At 47.2% G+C, this 18456-nt stretch overlaps 1 protein-coding gene across 4 annotated transcripts in view; it reads left to right on the top strand.

Annotated features, from left to right (window-relative positions):
* cdc42bpb (CDC42 binding protein kinase beta (DMPK-like)) overlaps positions 1-18456 on the top strand; it is a 61848-nt gene that overhangs the window by 30099 nt on the left and 13293 nt on the right. For all 4 annotated transcript variants that reach the window (XM_083689046.1, XM_083689045.1, XM_083689044.1 and 1 more), the window contains exons 7-20: positions 1158-1358; positions 3069-3317; positions 3672-3921; positions 4341-4460; positions 4755-4888; positions 5887-6129; positions 6929-7039; positions 8492-8739; positions 9124-9229; positions 9548-9672; positions 10186-10291; positions 13749-13897; positions 14190-14287; positions 14981-15060. In XM_083689046.1, coding sequence (XP_083545172.1) covers positions 1158-1358; positions 3069-3317; positions 3672-3921; positions 4341-4460; positions 4755-4888; positions 5887-6129; positions 6929-7039; positions 8492-8739; positions 9124-9229; positions 9548-9672; positions 10186-10291; positions 13749-13897; positions 14190-14287; positions 14981-15060 — 2220 coding nt within the window. The remainder of the gene's footprint in view (positions 1-1157; positions 1359-3068; positions 3318-3671; positions 3922-4340; positions 4461-4754; positions 4889-5886; positions 6130-6928; positions 7040-8491; positions 8740-9123; positions 9230-9547; positions 9673-10185; positions 10292-13748; positions 13898-14189; positions 14288-14980; positions 15061-18456) is intronic.

The raw sequence follows: 18456 nt of genomic DNA, 5'->3' as shown, positions 1-18456 counted from the left end.
GTCTTCGGTTGTCTGTTAGATTGACCCATGCACATACTATGGATAGCTGTGAGAATGGGCCGCAGCAGCAGCTCTAAACTAATACTCATAAACAAGGAAATGTCTGCAGGGCAGACCTCTACATCATCTAGATTACCTTTCTCATAGGTGGTACGTGTTCAGTTGACATCCCCATACTGTGAGTAGCTGTAGAACTGTGCAGCCGAAGCTCTTTCTGGCACACAGGGACACGTCTTTTATCATTCTCCTCGCTTGATTTTAAGTGAGAATCTGGATGACATCATCCGGCTGAAGTAAGTCCAGTGATAATTAAACTTTATGTTATAATCGTGGCGATAATGATGATAATGGATCACGTTTTATTCAGTAGCACTCGTCTCTGTCTCAAAATGTTTCCCATAAAAATAATAATAATAATTAAAAAAAAGTTATGCACTCCCCATTAATTTACTGTTGAAGTGATTTAATGTTCAAGTGAAATATGTCCCTCTTAGTTTCTGGGAACCCCCCCCCCAAGAACCATTGCATTGCTGTAAATTACGACTTCCAAGCGTGTCGAGGTCAGTGAGTGTAAAGATGGAAACGAGAGCTCTCACAGATTCGAATGGCTTTTATGACGCAGTGTCGTAAAGGAGTTAACAGGGGGTCACGCCGTGGCTGCGGCGGTTAGCGAAGTGCTACATGGCGGGTTTTTATTGAATCAGATTTATGGCCCGGCTCATTTTCTGCTCTCATGCTAACTTTTTATTTTATCACTCACAGGTTTTTTTTTTTATTATTATTTTCACGCTCTCGGTATTTTTGCCACTGAGCCTTCTCTCCTCGGCAGTTGGTAGAATGAAAATTAATTTTGACCTGAGGTTTCAATGTGGAAAATGTTTGTGATGATGACCTTAATGCGCTATGGAAGTCCTTACATCACAAATCTCTAGAAACAAAACCTAGATTTTTGGACACAGGCGCCAGCTTTACGACTGTGGGAACAGTCCATACATGTACCGTTAATTAACTACCAGTATGACTCGGTTTTGCTAGCAATCGTAACACTGCTGTCTGTCTTCAGGTGTTTCCAGTTATGTCTCAAAACGTCTGACAATCTTTAATTTTAGAGTGAACTACATCTAAAATGGCTTCTCTTGCCCCCTCCCTCCATGCAGGTCCAGTCCTCTGTAGCTGTAGGCACTCCAGACTACATTTCCCCTGAGATCCTGCAGGCCATGGAGGACGGCATGGGGAAGTATGGCCCCGAGTGTGACTGGTGGTCCCTGGGGGTCTGCATGTACGAGATGCTCTATGGGGAGACACCGTTTTACGCTGAGTCACTGGTGGAGACCTACGGCAAGATCATGAACCACGAGGTAAGTTTGGGATGAAGGCAGCCATTTTGGACAAGGCCTTGGGATGTAGTATCCAGTAGGCCTTGGGATGTAGTATCCAGTAGGCCTTGGGATGTAGTATCCAGTAGGCCTTGGGATGTAGTATCCAGTAGGCCTTGGGATGTAGTATCCAGTAGGCCTTGGGATGTAGTATCCAGTAGGCCTTGGGATGTAGTATCCAGTAGGCCTTGGGATGTAGTATCCAGTAGGCCTTGGGATGTAGTATCCAGTAGGCCTTGGGATGTAGTATCCAGTAGGCCTTGGGGATGTAGTATCCAGTAGGCCTTGGGATAGAGGATCTAGTAGGCCTTGGGATGTAGTATTTAGTAGGCCTTGGGGATGTAGTATTAGTAGGCCTTGGGATGTGGTATTAGTAGGCCTTGGGATGTAGTATTAGTAGGCCTTGGGATGTAGTATTAGTAGGCCTTGGGATGTAGTATTAGTAAGCCTTGGGATGTAGTATTAGTAGCGAGGGGTAGTTTTTGGACAGGGCAATACAATGGCCGAACATCATTTCCATATGTTCTTCGAATCGCATGCTTTGCTTGCCACCTTTCCCCTTATGGAACCCCCATAAGATCAAGAGAGCCATGTCGTAAATATTAATTCATTTCACCCATAAATAGTCCATGAACAATGGCAACACCTGCACACCTGATACAGGAACTGCAGGTGCAAAAGAAGTGAATGAACTGTGGAAAAACTCCATGCTACACAAAAATCGCCACGTTTAATATCCGAGGTTTCGTTCAGGACACCCATCCATGGTCACAAAGGAAAGGAGATCCTCTAAAATAGCTGGGGCAACACCACTGATCACAGGTTTGAGTGGAGGGGTTAGGGTTAAGTTAGATGTGTGGTTAGGGACAGCCATTAGCATGCCTCTGAGGCAGGGACAGCCATTAGCATGCCTCTGAGGCAGGGTAGTGAGAGAAGGCCTGGTGGTGCCTAGCACGCAGGGGATTTAGCTGGAATCTGCATCGGCGATTGAAAGGAATGCCCGCATGCTGCTTTGCTTCAGTCTCTGCAGCGCTGCTGTCTAACTTTGACAAATGTGTGAATATCAAAAGAGCTACAAACATTTTCCAAACATTTTCATTTTTTCGAGAAGCTTATTTCAAAATGTATTATTTTATTTGACACGCTAGATACATGTTAGGTAACCCAGATAACATTTAAATTATTAATTTGCTGAATTAAGCGATATAATTTATTGATTTGTTTGTTTTAATTATTTTAATGTAACCACATTTCCTGGCTCCAAATACGATATGATTATTTTGTTATCATAGAAACTCTTATATTGTCTGATATTTCCTGAAGCAATCCAGGCTAAGCACTGCTCTCAAGGGCCCAGTTCCTAAAACACTTGCCTACTTTATAGCTATTTTCATCAACGTGGAAGCTAAAATGGAGCTAGTTATACATCCTGATATGGCCTCTCTCTCTCTCCCCTTGTATCTCTAATTCATTATCTCTCTCTCTCTTTCTCTCTCCCGCCCATTCGTCCTTCTCTTTCTCTTTTTCTCTGCTTCTTTCTGCCCTTCATTACCTTTAATCTCCTTCCTCTACTTCATTGCCTATGTCTCGCTCTCCCTCCTGCCTTGTTGTCCCGTGATACTCTCCCCGTCTCAATCAATGCCTCTTTCCTGTTCTCTCTCATCTCCCCCCCCCCCCCCCCCCCCCCTGCAGGAGCGTTTCCAGTTCCCCTCCCACATCAGCGACGTGTCAGAGGACGCCAAGGATCTGATCCAGCGTCTCATCTGCTCCCGTGAGCGCCGTCTGGGCCAGAACGGCATCGGCGACTTCAAGGACCACCCCTTCTTCACGGGCATCGCCTGGGAGCACATCCGCTCCACCGAGGCGCCCTACATCCCCGACGTCAGCTCGCCCTCCGACACCTCCAACTTCGATGTGGACGACGACGTGCTCAAGAACCCGGTGGGTGGAGAGCGGGAGAGGGGGGGGGGGGGGGGGCGCCAGCTTGGGAAATTTTGCAGCCTATGTTCCAAAAATATGATTAGTTTTGCATGGGGGGGGCCACTCAAAGTCATCCTTCAGGCCAGCATTTGAATACCAGTGCCTCATGTTGTGCGTAGCTTCTGTTTCACTTATTTACAGGGGAGTTGGCTGTAGCGATTAGAAGGGTTGTTGGGGTACATTTCCTGATTTCGTTTCAGGAAGTGATTTGAATGCAAAATTCTAAACATATTTCGGTCCGTGTGGCTGTTTGGTTAACCAGTCGTCGTCTCCCCCCCCCACCCTCACCCTCATCTCCCCCCTGTCCCCCAACAGGACATCGCCCCCCCTGCCTCTCACACAGGCTTCACGGGCCAGCACCTGCCCTTTGTAGGCTTCACCTACACCACCGACAGCTGCTTCTCCGACAGCGGCTCTGTGAAGATGGCGCCGCTGTCTGACGCAGGCTCCCAGGAGGGGGAGGGGGGAGGAGGAGGAGGGGGAGGGGGAGAGGAGGTGGAGGCCTTCGAGAGGAGGATACGCCGGCTGGAGCAGGAGAAGCAAGAGTTGAGCCGCAAGCTGCAGGGTGAGGAGACGCACACATACACAGGTTAACGCATACAGGACACAGGTTTTACACACACACACACACGCACACACGCACACGCGTGTGCGCAGTCGAGCACACAGACGCCCCACAACACACTCCATTGGTCTTTTCTTCTTTTACACAACCACCTTATAAGTGCCTTGCCCTATTGCTTTATTGTTTCAAGTTTATCCAGTTACTATCATGTCAGATAGGATAAACTTTACTGTCCCGAAGGAAAACTGTTGTGGACACGAAAGGCAAGAGGAAACCGGAAAGTCAAATCAGACTGCGACCTCACTCTTGATTGTGAACCTCTCTACTACTCGTCCTTTGAACTCTGTACCGATGAATGACCAGAAAAACATATCGATGTGACCTTTGACCGCTTGACCTTTGCCTTTGCCTGAGCCCAGAGTCCACCCAAGCGGTGCAGTCCCTCCATGCCCCGGGTCGCGGGGCCGGAACGCTCGGCCGGGACAAGGAAATGAAGAAGCTCAATGAGGAGATCGACAGGCTCAAGAAGAAACTAGCAGGTCAGTTAAGAACCTCACTCTGGCAACCCAACACAAACCTGGCAACCCAAGTCTCATTCCAAATCTGTCCCTAGCCCACAACCTTAAAATACTTCCTGTAGATCTGAAGGGACTGGATAGGAATGTGTGCTATGGTACTACCCCTCCACCATGTCGTACGACACAGTTTCGTAAATAGGCTTTCTGTTATCAGAACAGTATGCTTCCAATGTTGGTCATTTTGCTCACATACGTATGTACTCCATTCATTCTTCAATGCAACATGGTGTCAGCGACTTCTCTGCCCTCTCCCAGACTCTGATAGGCTGGAGCACCAGCTGGAGGAGGCGGTCACCCTACGCCAGGACTACGAGAGCTCCTCCTCCAAGCTGAAGGCCCTGGACAAGCAGGTGAAGGCCCTGAGACAGGAGAAGGAGGACATCCACAAGGTAAAACTGGAAGCCTGTGACACTCCCAGGTGTCTCTTTCACTCTGTTACTTGTGTGCGTTCCTTTGAAGCTCACACTCACACACCTACACACACACCTACACACACTCCTTCACGCACTCACTCACTCACTCACTCACTCACTCACTAACCTAATATCAATTGCACACACACATCTACGCGCACACACACACACTAACCTAATATCCTTGGATCGTGGGTCATTAAATCACCAGTGTATAAACAGTAGGAGCTTTTTATTCAGATGAATGCTGTCACGTCATCAGTTAGTGGCAGTCAGGATTCTCAAAGACAGACACAAATTTTGGGCTAATTTCATTACCAAAGCTATTTGACCCTGAAGTCTGCCTTGGACTGAGCTTCAAGCGTGCACTTGCCCTGAAGTGCTTGTACCCTGATGAAAGCAAATAATTGTTTTGAATATTAGAATATAAGTAATAAGTAATATTGCTAGTAGTATTGTAGCTTAATGTCTGTGTTTGCTGTGTGTGTGTGTGTGTGTGTGTGTGTGTGTGTGTGTGTGTGTGTGTGTGTGTGTGTGTTTGTGTACTACTATGGTGTCTGTCAGTTAAGAATTGGTCGTTATTGGCAGTTATTCACAGATTTTACCTTTTCTCTATCCTGATTCCTCCTCCTCCCCCTCTCTTTGTCACTCTCCGTGTCCTCCTTTCTCTCTCTCTCTGCCTCCCTCTCCTTCTCCTCATTCCATCCCGACGCCTGTCATTCTGTCTTGCCTCTGTCCCTCATCCGCTGCCTTCGCTGTCTCCCTCCTCCATCACCATCCTTCTCTCTCATCTGCCTCGCTCTCTCCTCCTCAACCTCTCCCTCTGAACTCAACCCTCACCCTTCCTCTTTCCTCTGAACCCCCCCCCCCACACCTCCCCTCCCCCGCTCTCTCTCTCCTCCCTACCCCTTCGACCTCCCTCTCTCTTGCTTCCCCCCCCCTCCCCCCCCACACACACACTCCGCCACCACCAGCAACTGGCGGAGTCCCTGGAGCGTCTCAAGTCCCAGACCAAGGAGCTGAAGGAGGCCCACTCGCAGCGTAAGCTGGCCCTGCAGGAGTTCTCGGAGCTGAGCGAACGCATGGCCGAGCTGCGCTCCACCAAGCAGCGCCTCTCACGCCAGCTCCGGGACAAGGAGGAGGAGATGGACGCCGCCGTGCAGAAGGTGGACGCCATGCGCCAGGACATCCGCAAGACAGAGAAGGCCCGCAAGGAGGTAACCCACCGCCGCTTCCTGACGCGGGAAGGAATGTTATAGCTAGCTGAAAGTCTAGATCCAGATTACATGCTTAGGGAATTCACTTTGTGCTAAGCTAAGATGTAGCGAATTAACTTAACGCTTAACGAATCAACTTGGAGCTCCGCTAACGCTAAGTAAATAAACGCGGTGCTCAGCTAGAAGCTTAGCTTCACATGGTAAGCGCAAGAATGGCGTGGCGCGCGCTGCGGAAGTTTAACGCAGTGCAAGCGCCATCCAGATTTCAAATGAATTGAACTCCTGGCGTTGAGCGCAGAGGATGTCGCTTATAATGTGAATTGCCTCTTAAAGCTTAATGAATTAACTTATTGATCAGCGAACGCTTAACGAATTAACTTATTGATCAGCGAACGCTTAATGAGAGAATGAACTTAACACTTCACTAGTGCTTGGCAAGTTATCTGAGCATGTCTGGGGGGGGGGGGGGGGGGGGGGTTACGTTTGTGTAAAGAAGATACTATTACTGTGTGCTTCAGTGTGTGTGTGTCTTTGTGTCTGTGTCGGTGTCTGCCTGCATCTGTCTGTGTATACGAATGCCAGTCTCAACCACAACACACACACACACACACACACACTTTCAGCACCTACAGGGTGTAGCCCTGAGTCCTGAGTCAGACTCTCAGACATACACGGTCAGACTGACCGACACACGGTCAGACTGACAGACACACGGTCATACATGGCCAGACTCACAGACATACCCAGCTAGCGTGTATGTGATAGCTGATGTTAACCTGTGTGTGTGTGTGTGTGTTAGCTGGAGGGCCAATTGGAGGATGCGAAGGCGGAGGCGTCCAAGGAGCGTAAGCTGCGGGAGCACAGCGAGGTCTACTCCAAACAGCTGGAGACAGAGCTGGAGAGCCTGAAGGTCAGAGGACACACACACACACACACTCCTGTCTCTCTCTCCCTCCCTCTCCCTCTCCCTCTCTCTCTCTCTCTCTCTCTCTCTCTCTCTCCCTCCCTCCCTCCCTCTCTCCTTCATCCAGGTCTGGTCTCCCTTCTCTCCTCTCCCCCAGCTCTCTCACCACTTCCCTTATACCTCTCTCCTCCTCCTCCCCCCCGACTTTCTTATTCCTCCCTCGTCAGGCCCTGTTCTGAGGGGGAGGGGTGGGGCGGGGGTCCCCTCCGGCCTGGCTATATATAGGCTTGCTGTCTGTTGCTGTTGTGGTCTGTTGTTGCCGTTGGCAGTGGGTCTGACTAACAGCTGGCCTGTAGAGCACCGGGCCTTGACCGCGTTAGAGCAGCTTTACTGCCTCGCATTCTGAAACGACAGTCTAAACTTCTCCTTTAAACCGGAGGAGGGGGAGGTCCCTTTGCTTCTGGGAGGCTTCACAGCGCAGCGATGGAGCCAAGGGAGAAAAACCGGAGAGACGTTTTGTTTGTCTCCTTTTTTTTTTTTTTGGCCTCTCGGCTTCTGAAATCCCTCCTTTTTTTTTTTTTCTTCTCTCCGCCCACCTATTGGGTTTGTTATTTCGGTCTGCCCTCCTCTCCCCTCCTCTCCCGTCCCCTCCCCTCCTCTCCCGTCCTCTGTCCTTATTTGAACCATGGTGCTCTTCATCCTGTTTCCTCTCCTTTTTAAAAATATTTTTTATTTTTACTTTTTCTCTCACTCCCCCGTCTTCATTTGTCTTTGATTTGTGTCACTGCTTTGTTTACATTCTATTTCTATTCCCCCCCTCTCTCTCTCTCTCTCTGTCCTGTTTTCCTTCATTTCTCTCTATCCACCACCAAAGTTAGATTCCTTTTGTTTTGTACGCCATGAAAAAGGGACTGAATGAGGCCCACTTGCAGGAGAATGATTGTCAGGTCAGAGAAAGTGGAAGTGATGTGAACTTCAATGTAAGCATCTGTATAATGGAGTTAAGACACAACCTTTTATTTAGTAGTAATGTCTTCATGGACACTTGATAAAATGATGTCAGACATGAATTATATGTGCAGGACGTTCAGTGTCAGTTGTGCAGATCCGTTCCCTTTTTCCTGCTCACACCCTGCTTGTCACCCCAAAGACACGCATGTCCTTTCATGCTGGACTGGTTTTAGCTGACGTTATTTTGACAGGCCAGGGTGAGTGTCTCCAGTTTTGTTTCCGTTCTGCAGTTTGTGACATACAGACTTTCATAGCATGTTGATTCCTTGGCCTGTGGAGAACAATGTGAAACCATCAAACCTTTGCCACCCTGGGAGGGACCGACCTTCCGTCTCGCCCACGGGCAAAGAGAGGGAACCTACCAACACAGCCAATAGAATGATCAGAAAGAATTCCCCAATTAAAACATTCTCCTCTCCTCCTCTCCTCTCCTCCCGTCCTCCCCAGGTGAAGCAGGGGAGCGGGCGTGGTCGCAGCGGGAGCCCCGAGTCGCAGCAGGAGCTGTCCAAGGTGAAGTCGGAGCTGGACAAGAAGGTGCTGTTCTACGAGGAGGAGCTGGTGCGTCGCGAGGCCTCCCACACCAGCGAGCTCAAGAGCCTCAGGAAGGAGCTCCACGACTCGGAGGGCCAGCAGCTGTCCCTCCACAAGGAGCTGCTCGTCATCAAGGACAAGCTGGAGAAGGCCAAGAGAGAGAGGTTGGTTCACGCTAGGCTAGGCTAGGCTAGGCTTGAATAGGTTGTTTTTCTTTCTCTTTTTTTTTTTTTTTTTTTTTAGCTTGAATAGGTTGTTTTTTGTAAAAAAAAAAAAAAAAGAAAAGAAAAAAAAAGTCACTTAGGCTGTTTTTCTTAATTGTTTAGCTTGTTAATTATTTAGTTTTGACGAGAGGCTACGCTAGGATATGTTAAATTAGACGCCCCCCCCCCCCCCCACACACACGTCTAGGGATGTCAAAAGAGAAAATAGATTTCTTAAAGACATTGCCAAACTCTACCTTTAACAGGCGCCTCAGGGTGTGAGATTTGTGTTGATTCTTCCGACTGCTCTTTTACATCAGAGTGTGTTTCCTGTTCCGTTTCCAGGCAATCTGAGATGGACGAGGCGGTCGGCGCTCTGAAGGAGAAGTATGAGCGCGAGCGCAACATGCTGACCGATGACAACCGCAAGCTGACCACAGAGACCGACCGGGTAGGAACAGAACCAGTCAACACACCAGTCAAACAAAACCAGTCAACACACCAGTCAAACAGAACCAGTCAACACATCTGTGATTGAGCCTCCTTTTCCATGATGGGTCACACATGTTCTCTCAAGGCTAGACGTGACACAGTGAACAGACGCTTACCTCTTCTTCATACCCTCTCTTTCTCTCTCTCTCTCTCTCTCTCTCCCTCCCTCTCTTTTATTACCCCTCATTTCTCTCTCTCTCTCTCTCCCTTTCTCTCTCATCTCCTTCCTCCTCTCTCCTCTCTCCTCCTTCCTCCTCTCTCTCTCTCTCTCTCTCAGCTGTGTACCTTTGTGGACAAGCTGACAGCCCAGAACCGTCAGCTGGAGGACGAGCTGCAGGACCTGGCTTCTAAGAAGGAGAGCGTGGCCCACTGGGAGGCCCAGATTGCTGAGATCATCCAGTGGTGAGTGGAGGAGGCCGTACCACACCTGGGTTCAATCTAGTATCTGAAATAATATAGCGTCTGTCTAGGGGTTTGCACTTTTGGGGACTATTCCATTGGTTCCATTGCAGCAGGCAAACTCAACCCAGCACAGATAAGTGACATGATTTCAAATACTATGTGAACTCAGGTGTGATATGATACCTGGGTCAAATGCATAGGAATTAAGCATGTTGGTTCATTCACTAACGGCCAAAGAGTTCCGGAATGCTCACCACCTAGAGTGCAGAGTGCAACGCAGCATTAACTGACACTGGTCACGTGTGTAAACCCAGTGGTCTAGCACCACGGCCTACAAGTACACACACATACCCATGTCAGAATGGGTTAGAATCCGGCCGATGCCCTGCTGACAAACCCTTGTCTTTCTCCACTGTCTTTCTCCACTGTCTAATAAAAACTGAAGGAAATGAGAGAGTGGGAGACTGCCCCACTCCAAAAAATAACCTTTTGAAAACGTGTGTACCCCCCCAGGGTGAGCGATGAGAAGGACGCCCGCGGCTACCTGCAGGCCCTGGCCTCCAAGATGACGGAGGAGCTGGAGTCACTCCGCAGCTCCAGCCTGGGCTCCAGACCCCTGGTAGGAAACACACACACACACACACACACACACACACACACACACACGCATGCATGCACACACTCTAGGTATACCATGTGACACAAAACCATTTTCACCCCTCTGGAGGAGGGCTTTAATACACACACACACACACACACACAACTCAGCCCCTTCCCCTCCCTCCATCCCACAACAAGGGATTACATCTTACACCGTCAAACCGGGCCCATGGTTGGACTGCCGTCACCAAGGGAATACTAGAATCACACTTCCGCTGTCATTTCACATTTCTTAGCTGAACGGAAGCTTCTAGTAAGCGTTGCACGACACACAAACATGTTTGAAACATGCTCCATTGACCCGGTACAGCTGGTGTGTTAATTGGAGCAATCCTGATCAAGTGCTCTTGTCACTGGAGGGCATGGCAGCTGTGTGCCCTACAAGCTTGACTATAGCCCATCCTCTCACTTTAAGAACATTGCAGTGCTGTACTGTCTATAAATACCCAGGCAGACAAGGATGTACTCAAGGTGTCAGGGTTGGGATTAATTCCATTTCGACTGCAATTAGTGAAGGAAATGGGTGGGGAGGACTTTTTTTTTTTTTTTTTTTTTTTTGTGGATTAATTTCCTGATTTGTCTGGGTTGAAATGGGATTGATTTCTCTGTGGAGGGTTTGGGAGAGTTGGTTTGTTCAACATACACATCCACAAGCCCCTGTGTAGCTTGAGCAACTACAGTAAGTCAAAAACACCCTCTTTTGGAATAATATCCCCAACAACACACACAGCTTTTCTCCCTCTGGTCAGTGATATGCTTTCCCCTCAGTCCCGGCAGGGCTGATGTCATTAAGCTAAGGCTAAGTCTGCCCTGAGCAGCTAGCCTAAAATAGCCTCAATAGCCTGTCTAATGAGGATAGATGGAGGGGAAATGACAGCTACGCTAACGCTAACGCTAGGCTAGGAGAAGGAACTACACCCAAGGTCACGTTTGATTTAATATCCTCTCTCCGTAACGAGGTTAGGGCTGAAGATGAGAGGAGAATAGACTCCCTGTGTTCAGTCTTTATAAGAGGGTCATAGGTTGGACGCTAACCCCCAAATGATGAATGAGACTTAGGGGCTGACAAATGGAATATTAACCCCCCCCCACCCCCCACCCTTATGGTGCTGGAAAGGGAGTCGAAAAAAAGTCAGCAATGACAACGAATCTACTGACCTAAGCATCGATAGCAGCAAGGTATTTGGCTTATTATTTTGTAGATATTTAGTATTTAATTGTCGTCGCAGGTTTCCTCCTGAGAACAGGCACAGTTTTACCGACGGTACCGTGACCCAATCCTCTGTTTTTGAGCCCAAACTACCCTTCCCAACACTGGTGTTGCACCAACCACAGACCCACCAGACCATTACACCAGGGGAGGCTGGTGGAGGTAGAAATCGGAGGACGGACTCATTGTAATGCATGGTGTGGAATGAGGAACGGTATAGAACGCTGTGTCACAATGAACCTGTCCTCCACCAGCCTCGTCTGCATTCCACCCTACTGTACCACTGTGCCTTACTTTACTCTGCCACTGTCCCTGATCTTCTCCTTGTCTGTGTGTTCTAGTTGTGTGTTGAGTGTGTGTTGAGGTCAATGCGTTGCTCTTTATTTTAATGGCTGCCCCAGCGAGGTTCAGGAGTGGCTACACCACCCCAGAAGCCCTTGCCCCCTGCTGATGGGGACAGGCGGGTGAGTGCGTCAATCAAAGCCAGCCTCCAATCACTGTGGATGTGGCGCCCAAATGAGGGCGGTGCATAGGGCTGCTCTCATTGCGATAGGGTTGCATGTTTGTCACTCATATGGCCCGTCTCTTTCAGTTGGTGACTAGTTTTCGTAAAGATTTGTTGAAAAATTCATATTGAGAATGCTCCCAGAAAAATGACCTGAATTGATATTTTAAGCGTGTTAGAAAATAGGTTTGTCCCCAGCCAGTACTTTTTTTTTCTCCTTTTTTTTTTAAGACTGGCACTTTAAAGCATTTGAAGACCAAGAAAGCAAAATTGGATTCTGAGTGATAATTTTCAGAGGAGATGGAAGGGGCCATATGCGTCACAGAAGAGACTGCTACCATAAGACACTTCCCATTGCTTATAATAGCCCAGGAAGGAGTAGAGGAAGTAGGTATTAGAGTAGAGGCGTAGGTATTAGACACAGTTTTTTAATACGTGTTTTTTGAATTGCGATGGCAAAACAATGGCAAAAAGATGCTCTTAATGCCAATTCAGCAAAAATGAAATCTCAATAATGACCTAAAATGATCTCTATTGATGAATAGAGCATAAATAGTGCTATGACACTCTTAAAATGTGCTCAAATGCAACGATGTCTTCAACAAGCATCGTGCGCGCACACACACACACACACACACACGCACACACACACTCTCTTTCTTCTTGTAAGATGAGCCTGGTGAGCTACTTCAGACAGTGTCTGGAGGAGGAAGGTATGCTGGGATCATAGACTTCTGGTCAGGATGAGGGGCGGTTAGGGAGGATATGATGTCTCATTTCCTGTCCCGTCAGGGACCGTGATGTCATGCGATCCGCCAGCATCCGTGGAATGTCTTCCCAGCTCCCTGAAAAGACCATTCATCATCAGCCTCGAAATGACGCTACCTCACACTCATTCGCTCGATATGGGGGAGGAGGGCTTGAAATAGAAGGAAATTTTGCGACTTGTGTTGTATTTGACATGTAATGATTCGGCCTACTTTGAGGTTCAGTAGAAATGATTGAACAGCTGTTTTCCTTAAACGAGTTTTCCCCTTTTTTTCCGGGAAAGATGAATTCTTGCATCTTTTACCTCTTTGTTACTTCACAGCTCGATAAGTGACAGCGTGGTTTTACCGGCCTCCAAGAGAATGTTGTACGATACATACACAAACTCACTTCATTGGCTTGTTGCTGAGTCTCTTACTTCTAGTAGGTCTGAAATAGTGGGCATGCTTGATTTAGCTCACCTGGCACACCTGGGTGGGTGGAGTTTGCACAAAGGGACCAATGGAATTAGCCAGATGGGCGGAGTAACACTTTTGGTACATGTCCCTTTGGTTCTCAGGTGTGAACCAAAGAGAGAGCAGACACATTTTCCGAAATCAATTTACAGTGGGCACATATTGTCCCCCTGCGGGCCTGGAGTGTCCAGCACCCTGCTAAAACCAACTCAGCCTTCTGAACCATAATACCTCTGTGTGCAAGGCAAAGCTAAATCAACCACACATAATACGTGCTTGTATATGTGTGCGTTAGCCAGTGACTTCCTCTCTGTCTCTTGGCCAATCAGTGTCACCAACCACGGAAAGTGCCTTGAGTGAAGTCAGAGGATCTCTTGTAAAAGAGATTTATGAAATATGTAATCCCAGTAGGATCGTCTATAAATAAAGGATGAATAGATGATGGTAAAATTTTCTTGTTGTTCTTCTGTTGCGTCAGGATCCGCTGTGGAAGGTGCGTCGCAGCCAGAAGCTGGACATGTCGGCCCGTCTGGAGCTGCAGTCGGCCCTGGATGCCGAGATCCGCGCCAAGCAGCTGGTGCAGGAAGAGATGCGCAAGGTCAAGGCCAACAACATCTCCTTCGAGAGGTCAGCCCCGCCCCTGTGACCCCCCCCCCCCAAGGGGGTCACAGCATTTGTCAATTGAAAGAGAGATGGAGAAGTTGATGATCACATCCAGGGTCAAAGGGCAGATAATTCAGGAGGGAAAGCCGCACGCTGGCTTGAGTGGTGTTTGATTTAGATGAAGCGAGTGTTGTTGACATGGCTTTCTGATGAGAGAGTGAAGTGGATGGTGCATAACTGTATATTCTCTCTATTTCTCTACACACTCTCTCTCTCTCTCACACACACACACACACACACACACACACTCCTACAGCAAGCTGAAAGATTCGGAGGCCAGGAGCAGGGAGATGGCGGAACAGCTGGAGAGCATGAAGAAGGAACTGGAGGAGAGCCGCACGCGCTCAGACAAAGGTTGGCCAACCATGCCCTAACCCTAACCCTAAATCAACGGTCCCTGGTATCTACTAGGGCTGGTTATCGGCAAAGACCTCACCATACGTGTCAGGATACAACGGTCACAATACAATATTTTTGCAATACATTGCAATAAAATACATACTGTATGGCAATACTCATACTATACTACATATATGGAAATGAAAATTCGACCTGCTGCGTAACGTGTACCACCTAGGTAGTCTGATGTGTTGTTGTCCTATATCATTTATATAACTCAGGAGACAATTTGCCCCCACCTACACCCCACAACCCTCGTGTCTACATGACCCACTACATAAATATACAGTTTTTTCCCTCTATATCTAGATAGATCAACCTTTTTACTTTGTAGAAATTCGGGTCTCAGGGTGGCTCCACTTGCTGCGGCTTTGGTTTTATCTGACCTACAACAATATCTACAATTCTGACATAATACAATTCTGACATAATACAAACGGTTAATAGTTAATAGTCACAGTTGCCGTCACTAGTTGTACAGATAAAAACTACATCCTTCTCTCTCATTGGATACTGTGTTATGCTCTCCTTTATTCAGCCAATGAAAGTAATACAAACTACATCCTTCTCTCTCATTGGATACTGTGTTATGCTCTCCTTTATTCAGCCAATGAAAGTAATACAAACTGCTGTCCCACTCTCACACAGGTCTCAAACTGCCAGACTTCCAGGACTCCATCTTTGAGTACTTCAACACCTCTCCCCTGGCCCACGACCTCACCTTCAGAGTGAGTCTCTCCTTTGTCAAGAACCAACCTCTGTGTGTCTGTGTCTGTGTCTGCGTCTGCGTCTGTGTCTGTGTCTGTGTGTGTGTTGACAGGTTGATGGGGGCTTGATTAAGATATTTCTTAAGGATGGCCGTTGTCTCACAGGGCACCGTACCTGATCACAGACTGTTCGTCTGGTGTTAAAGTTATACCCACACTCAGACATAAACACACACACACACACACACACACACACACAGACTGACTGGCTAGCACTTTTGTCACACTTGGATAGTCAGACATTCTTACACACACCAACATATTCACTCTCACACACAGACTGCTTACTCAGATATAGACACACACATGTAAACATACTCTCTCTCACACACACACAGTTTAAAGCAAGAGAGTGCCAAGCTCATATGGCCTGACCCTCTGATGTGCTCAATCACCTCATCACCCGTGTGAAGTTCAAAGCCCCAGAGAGGAGGAAGTGAGCGGTATCATGCTTCCTGCCCTTCCCCCCCCCCGTGGAATACGTCTGGCTCATGTTACCTCTCAGCACACAGTGACCCCGTGCAGCAGGCTGCTTTCTGGACGGGACCCACCGCTAATGGGCCAAAGTTATGAGAAGGGCTTAAGGCCACAGGGAGGAACCGCCCATCAAGGGCAAGAAAAGAAAGCTGACCGTGACCTTAGTTTAACGAGAGAGAACCTGGTTTTGTCTGTCAGCTAGTAACCGCTTCCCCTCAGTTTCATCACCTCAAGTACGTGGCTTTGCGGTCGAAAGATCTTACTGCTCAACACAACCGTGAACCAGGGTTTTTTCCCCCTTTCCCTAACTGCCTCATGAGGTGAAAAAAAAGGGTTAGTCAGCATTGAGGTAACATAACGTCAACATATAAAGGCCTTGTTCAGTGTTGGTTTGCAGGAAACGGCTTGTGTTGAGGCTGTCGTTTTGGCTTAGGTCTTGGTCTCTTCAGGGCCATAAATCTACTCAGGATAGCCATTGGAAGCGGTGGTCTTAGCTTGTCCCTGCAGTTGACCACATTATGACCTTGTCAGGTCTGGTCCCTCCTGTGTTCTTTTTGCGGAATAACCCTCCCCAATAAAACCCCCAAAAACCTGAAGCTGTCATGTGCTTTTTATTGTTTGTCCCTTCCCGTGTGTCGCCCCACAAAAAAGGAATCGGTCTCTTCTTCGTCCGCGTCATCTCTGCTAGCGTTTTGGGATGAAGTAAGTTGGCTGCTCAGAGCTCCTCCCCCATCTCTCACAGTAACCTTTAACCCTCGGAGACTTGTGCTGCCAGCATACAAAAAGGTTGGGAGGAAGTATACCTTGGTATACGTAAGAAGTATAAATGGAATACCTTCTTAATTGGGTGTTTAGTTAGCTATTAGCATGCTAAAATGGGTGCTATGCTACATAGCTTCTTTATGGTAGGGTGCATGATTTACCCATTGTCTTTTTAACAACATTTGTATTATTCTTGTGAATTTGAGTGTTATTTTAAACAGGTCGTATGTCTTTCAGTAGAATGGAATGTCCCCTGGCTGTGATGCTAACATAATTAGCACTGTTTGGCATGCACAGAAGGAGGGAAGCTGATGGATAAAATAGACCTTTTGATAGCTGGCCGCACTCTCCTCCTGTAGTTTACCTCCCCCTAAACCTGGCACAGCTAATGTTGGGCACAAAGGTTAGCGAACTGCTTCACTAGAACGTGCTTCCGCATTAGCATCCCCAACGTTAGCATTAACTGGCCCTCTAACTGCAACTCAAGCTTATGTGTCTTAAATCTTCCCTGCATTGTAGACTGTGACCTCACAAAACTCTGTTAACCATTAGCATAATTGTTAGCTTCCTCAGCAACTAACGGCAAATAACGGAGAGTCAAAGCTAATTAACCCCACAGCAACACACTGAGAATACTGATTAGCAGGACTATTTCGGTGTGTACTCAGCCAGCGAATGGGTTTGCAGGGAGAACCTGCCATCTAATTTAACTTTAATTACAAACTAATTAGAATAGAATGAAATTATCTCTTGATTTATCCTAATCTTGCCAATCTATTTTCATACACGTGTTTTTATTTTTTAGGATGTCTTGTGTAGGTTTTATCCTAGCTTGATGCGTACCATAAATTAACAAATTAATGATCAGTAATTTAGAGAAATGTGTAACGTTCATTCAGTAAGTATTCTTTATTATTTATCATCTGTGGGCTCAATGTGATTGCATATGCTTCTGAAATCACACAGTATAGGGTGATCCAGAAGATGTTATGCCTGAGCAAGTGCTTGTGACCTTTGTAACAAGCTGTTATGATACTGTTCATCTATTATGGATTTCCTTCATTTGAATATTTGTATCCAATATTAGGTAAGGTTATACACCATGTTGAGTGTGTCAGTACAATACACATTAAAGGGTGCAATATTTGGGTGTAATATTAGTTTAATTTATTTATTCAATAATAATATGTTGCCCTCACAAGCTCATGAACATGCCCTGAGTATGTCTTCCTGGTGGTGAAACACTGTTATTATTGAGGGCGGTTCTATTCGGGACCTGGAGACTCAGCAGTGCTGCTTTTCATTATTTCTGTCCAATTAGAGACTGATTAATACCTTGACAACCAGGTGAGTGAACCCTCTGGCCATTCAATGATGTCATATGAACAATTAATTAATTATCAAGGAGAAATGAAAACCGGCAGCGCTGCGTCCCCAGACCTCAACCTGAACAGCCTAGTTGTAGACGGTGGTCCTCTTGTGTTGAGATGGGTACGTAATACCACCTACTGGTTAGACCAGTGACAACACCCAGTGATCATTTGTGCCACCTAGTGGTGTAACTGTGTCGGTGCTAGTGACCCTGGTGTATACAGTGGGGGAAATAAGTATTCAACTCAATTCAATTTTTTAATTCAACATATTTCCATTGCAGCTATTCACATGACATTTAGACCAGACGTTGGTATTAACTCAATAGAACTACACAGCTAAAGAAATTGTAACATTACGATCCATAAAATGCTATGTGCAATAAAGGGGAATGACACAGGAAAAAAGTATTGAACACAGTAAGAAAAAGCACTAAACCAGCTTATGCCACGAATGAGTTCTCCTACCTGTGCTAATTAGAATCAGCTGGGTTAGTGCATGTTGGTGGGTAAGTACTTAAAAGGGTTTCCCACCTTTTGAATGCAGGTAAACAAATTATTTGTCACGAAGCTTTCCTGCAAGAAACATCTCATCATGGGTAGAGGCAAAGAGCAGAGGCAAAGAGCTCTCCCAAGACCTTCACAACAAGGTTGTTGAGCAGCATAGTAAGGGCACTGGTTACCAACAGATTTCTCACCTCCTAAATGTTCCTATGAGCACCATTGGGGCCATTAGCCGCAAGTGGAA

The sequence above is a fragment of the Argentina silus genome (assembly GCF_951799395.1).
Source record: "Argentina silus genome assembly, chromosome: 17".
NCBI classification, from domain to species: Eukaryota; Metazoa; Chordata; class Actinopteri; order Argentiniformes; family Argentinidae; genus Argentina; species Argentina silus.
This window is presented reverse-complemented; position numbering and strand designations above follow the sequence as displayed.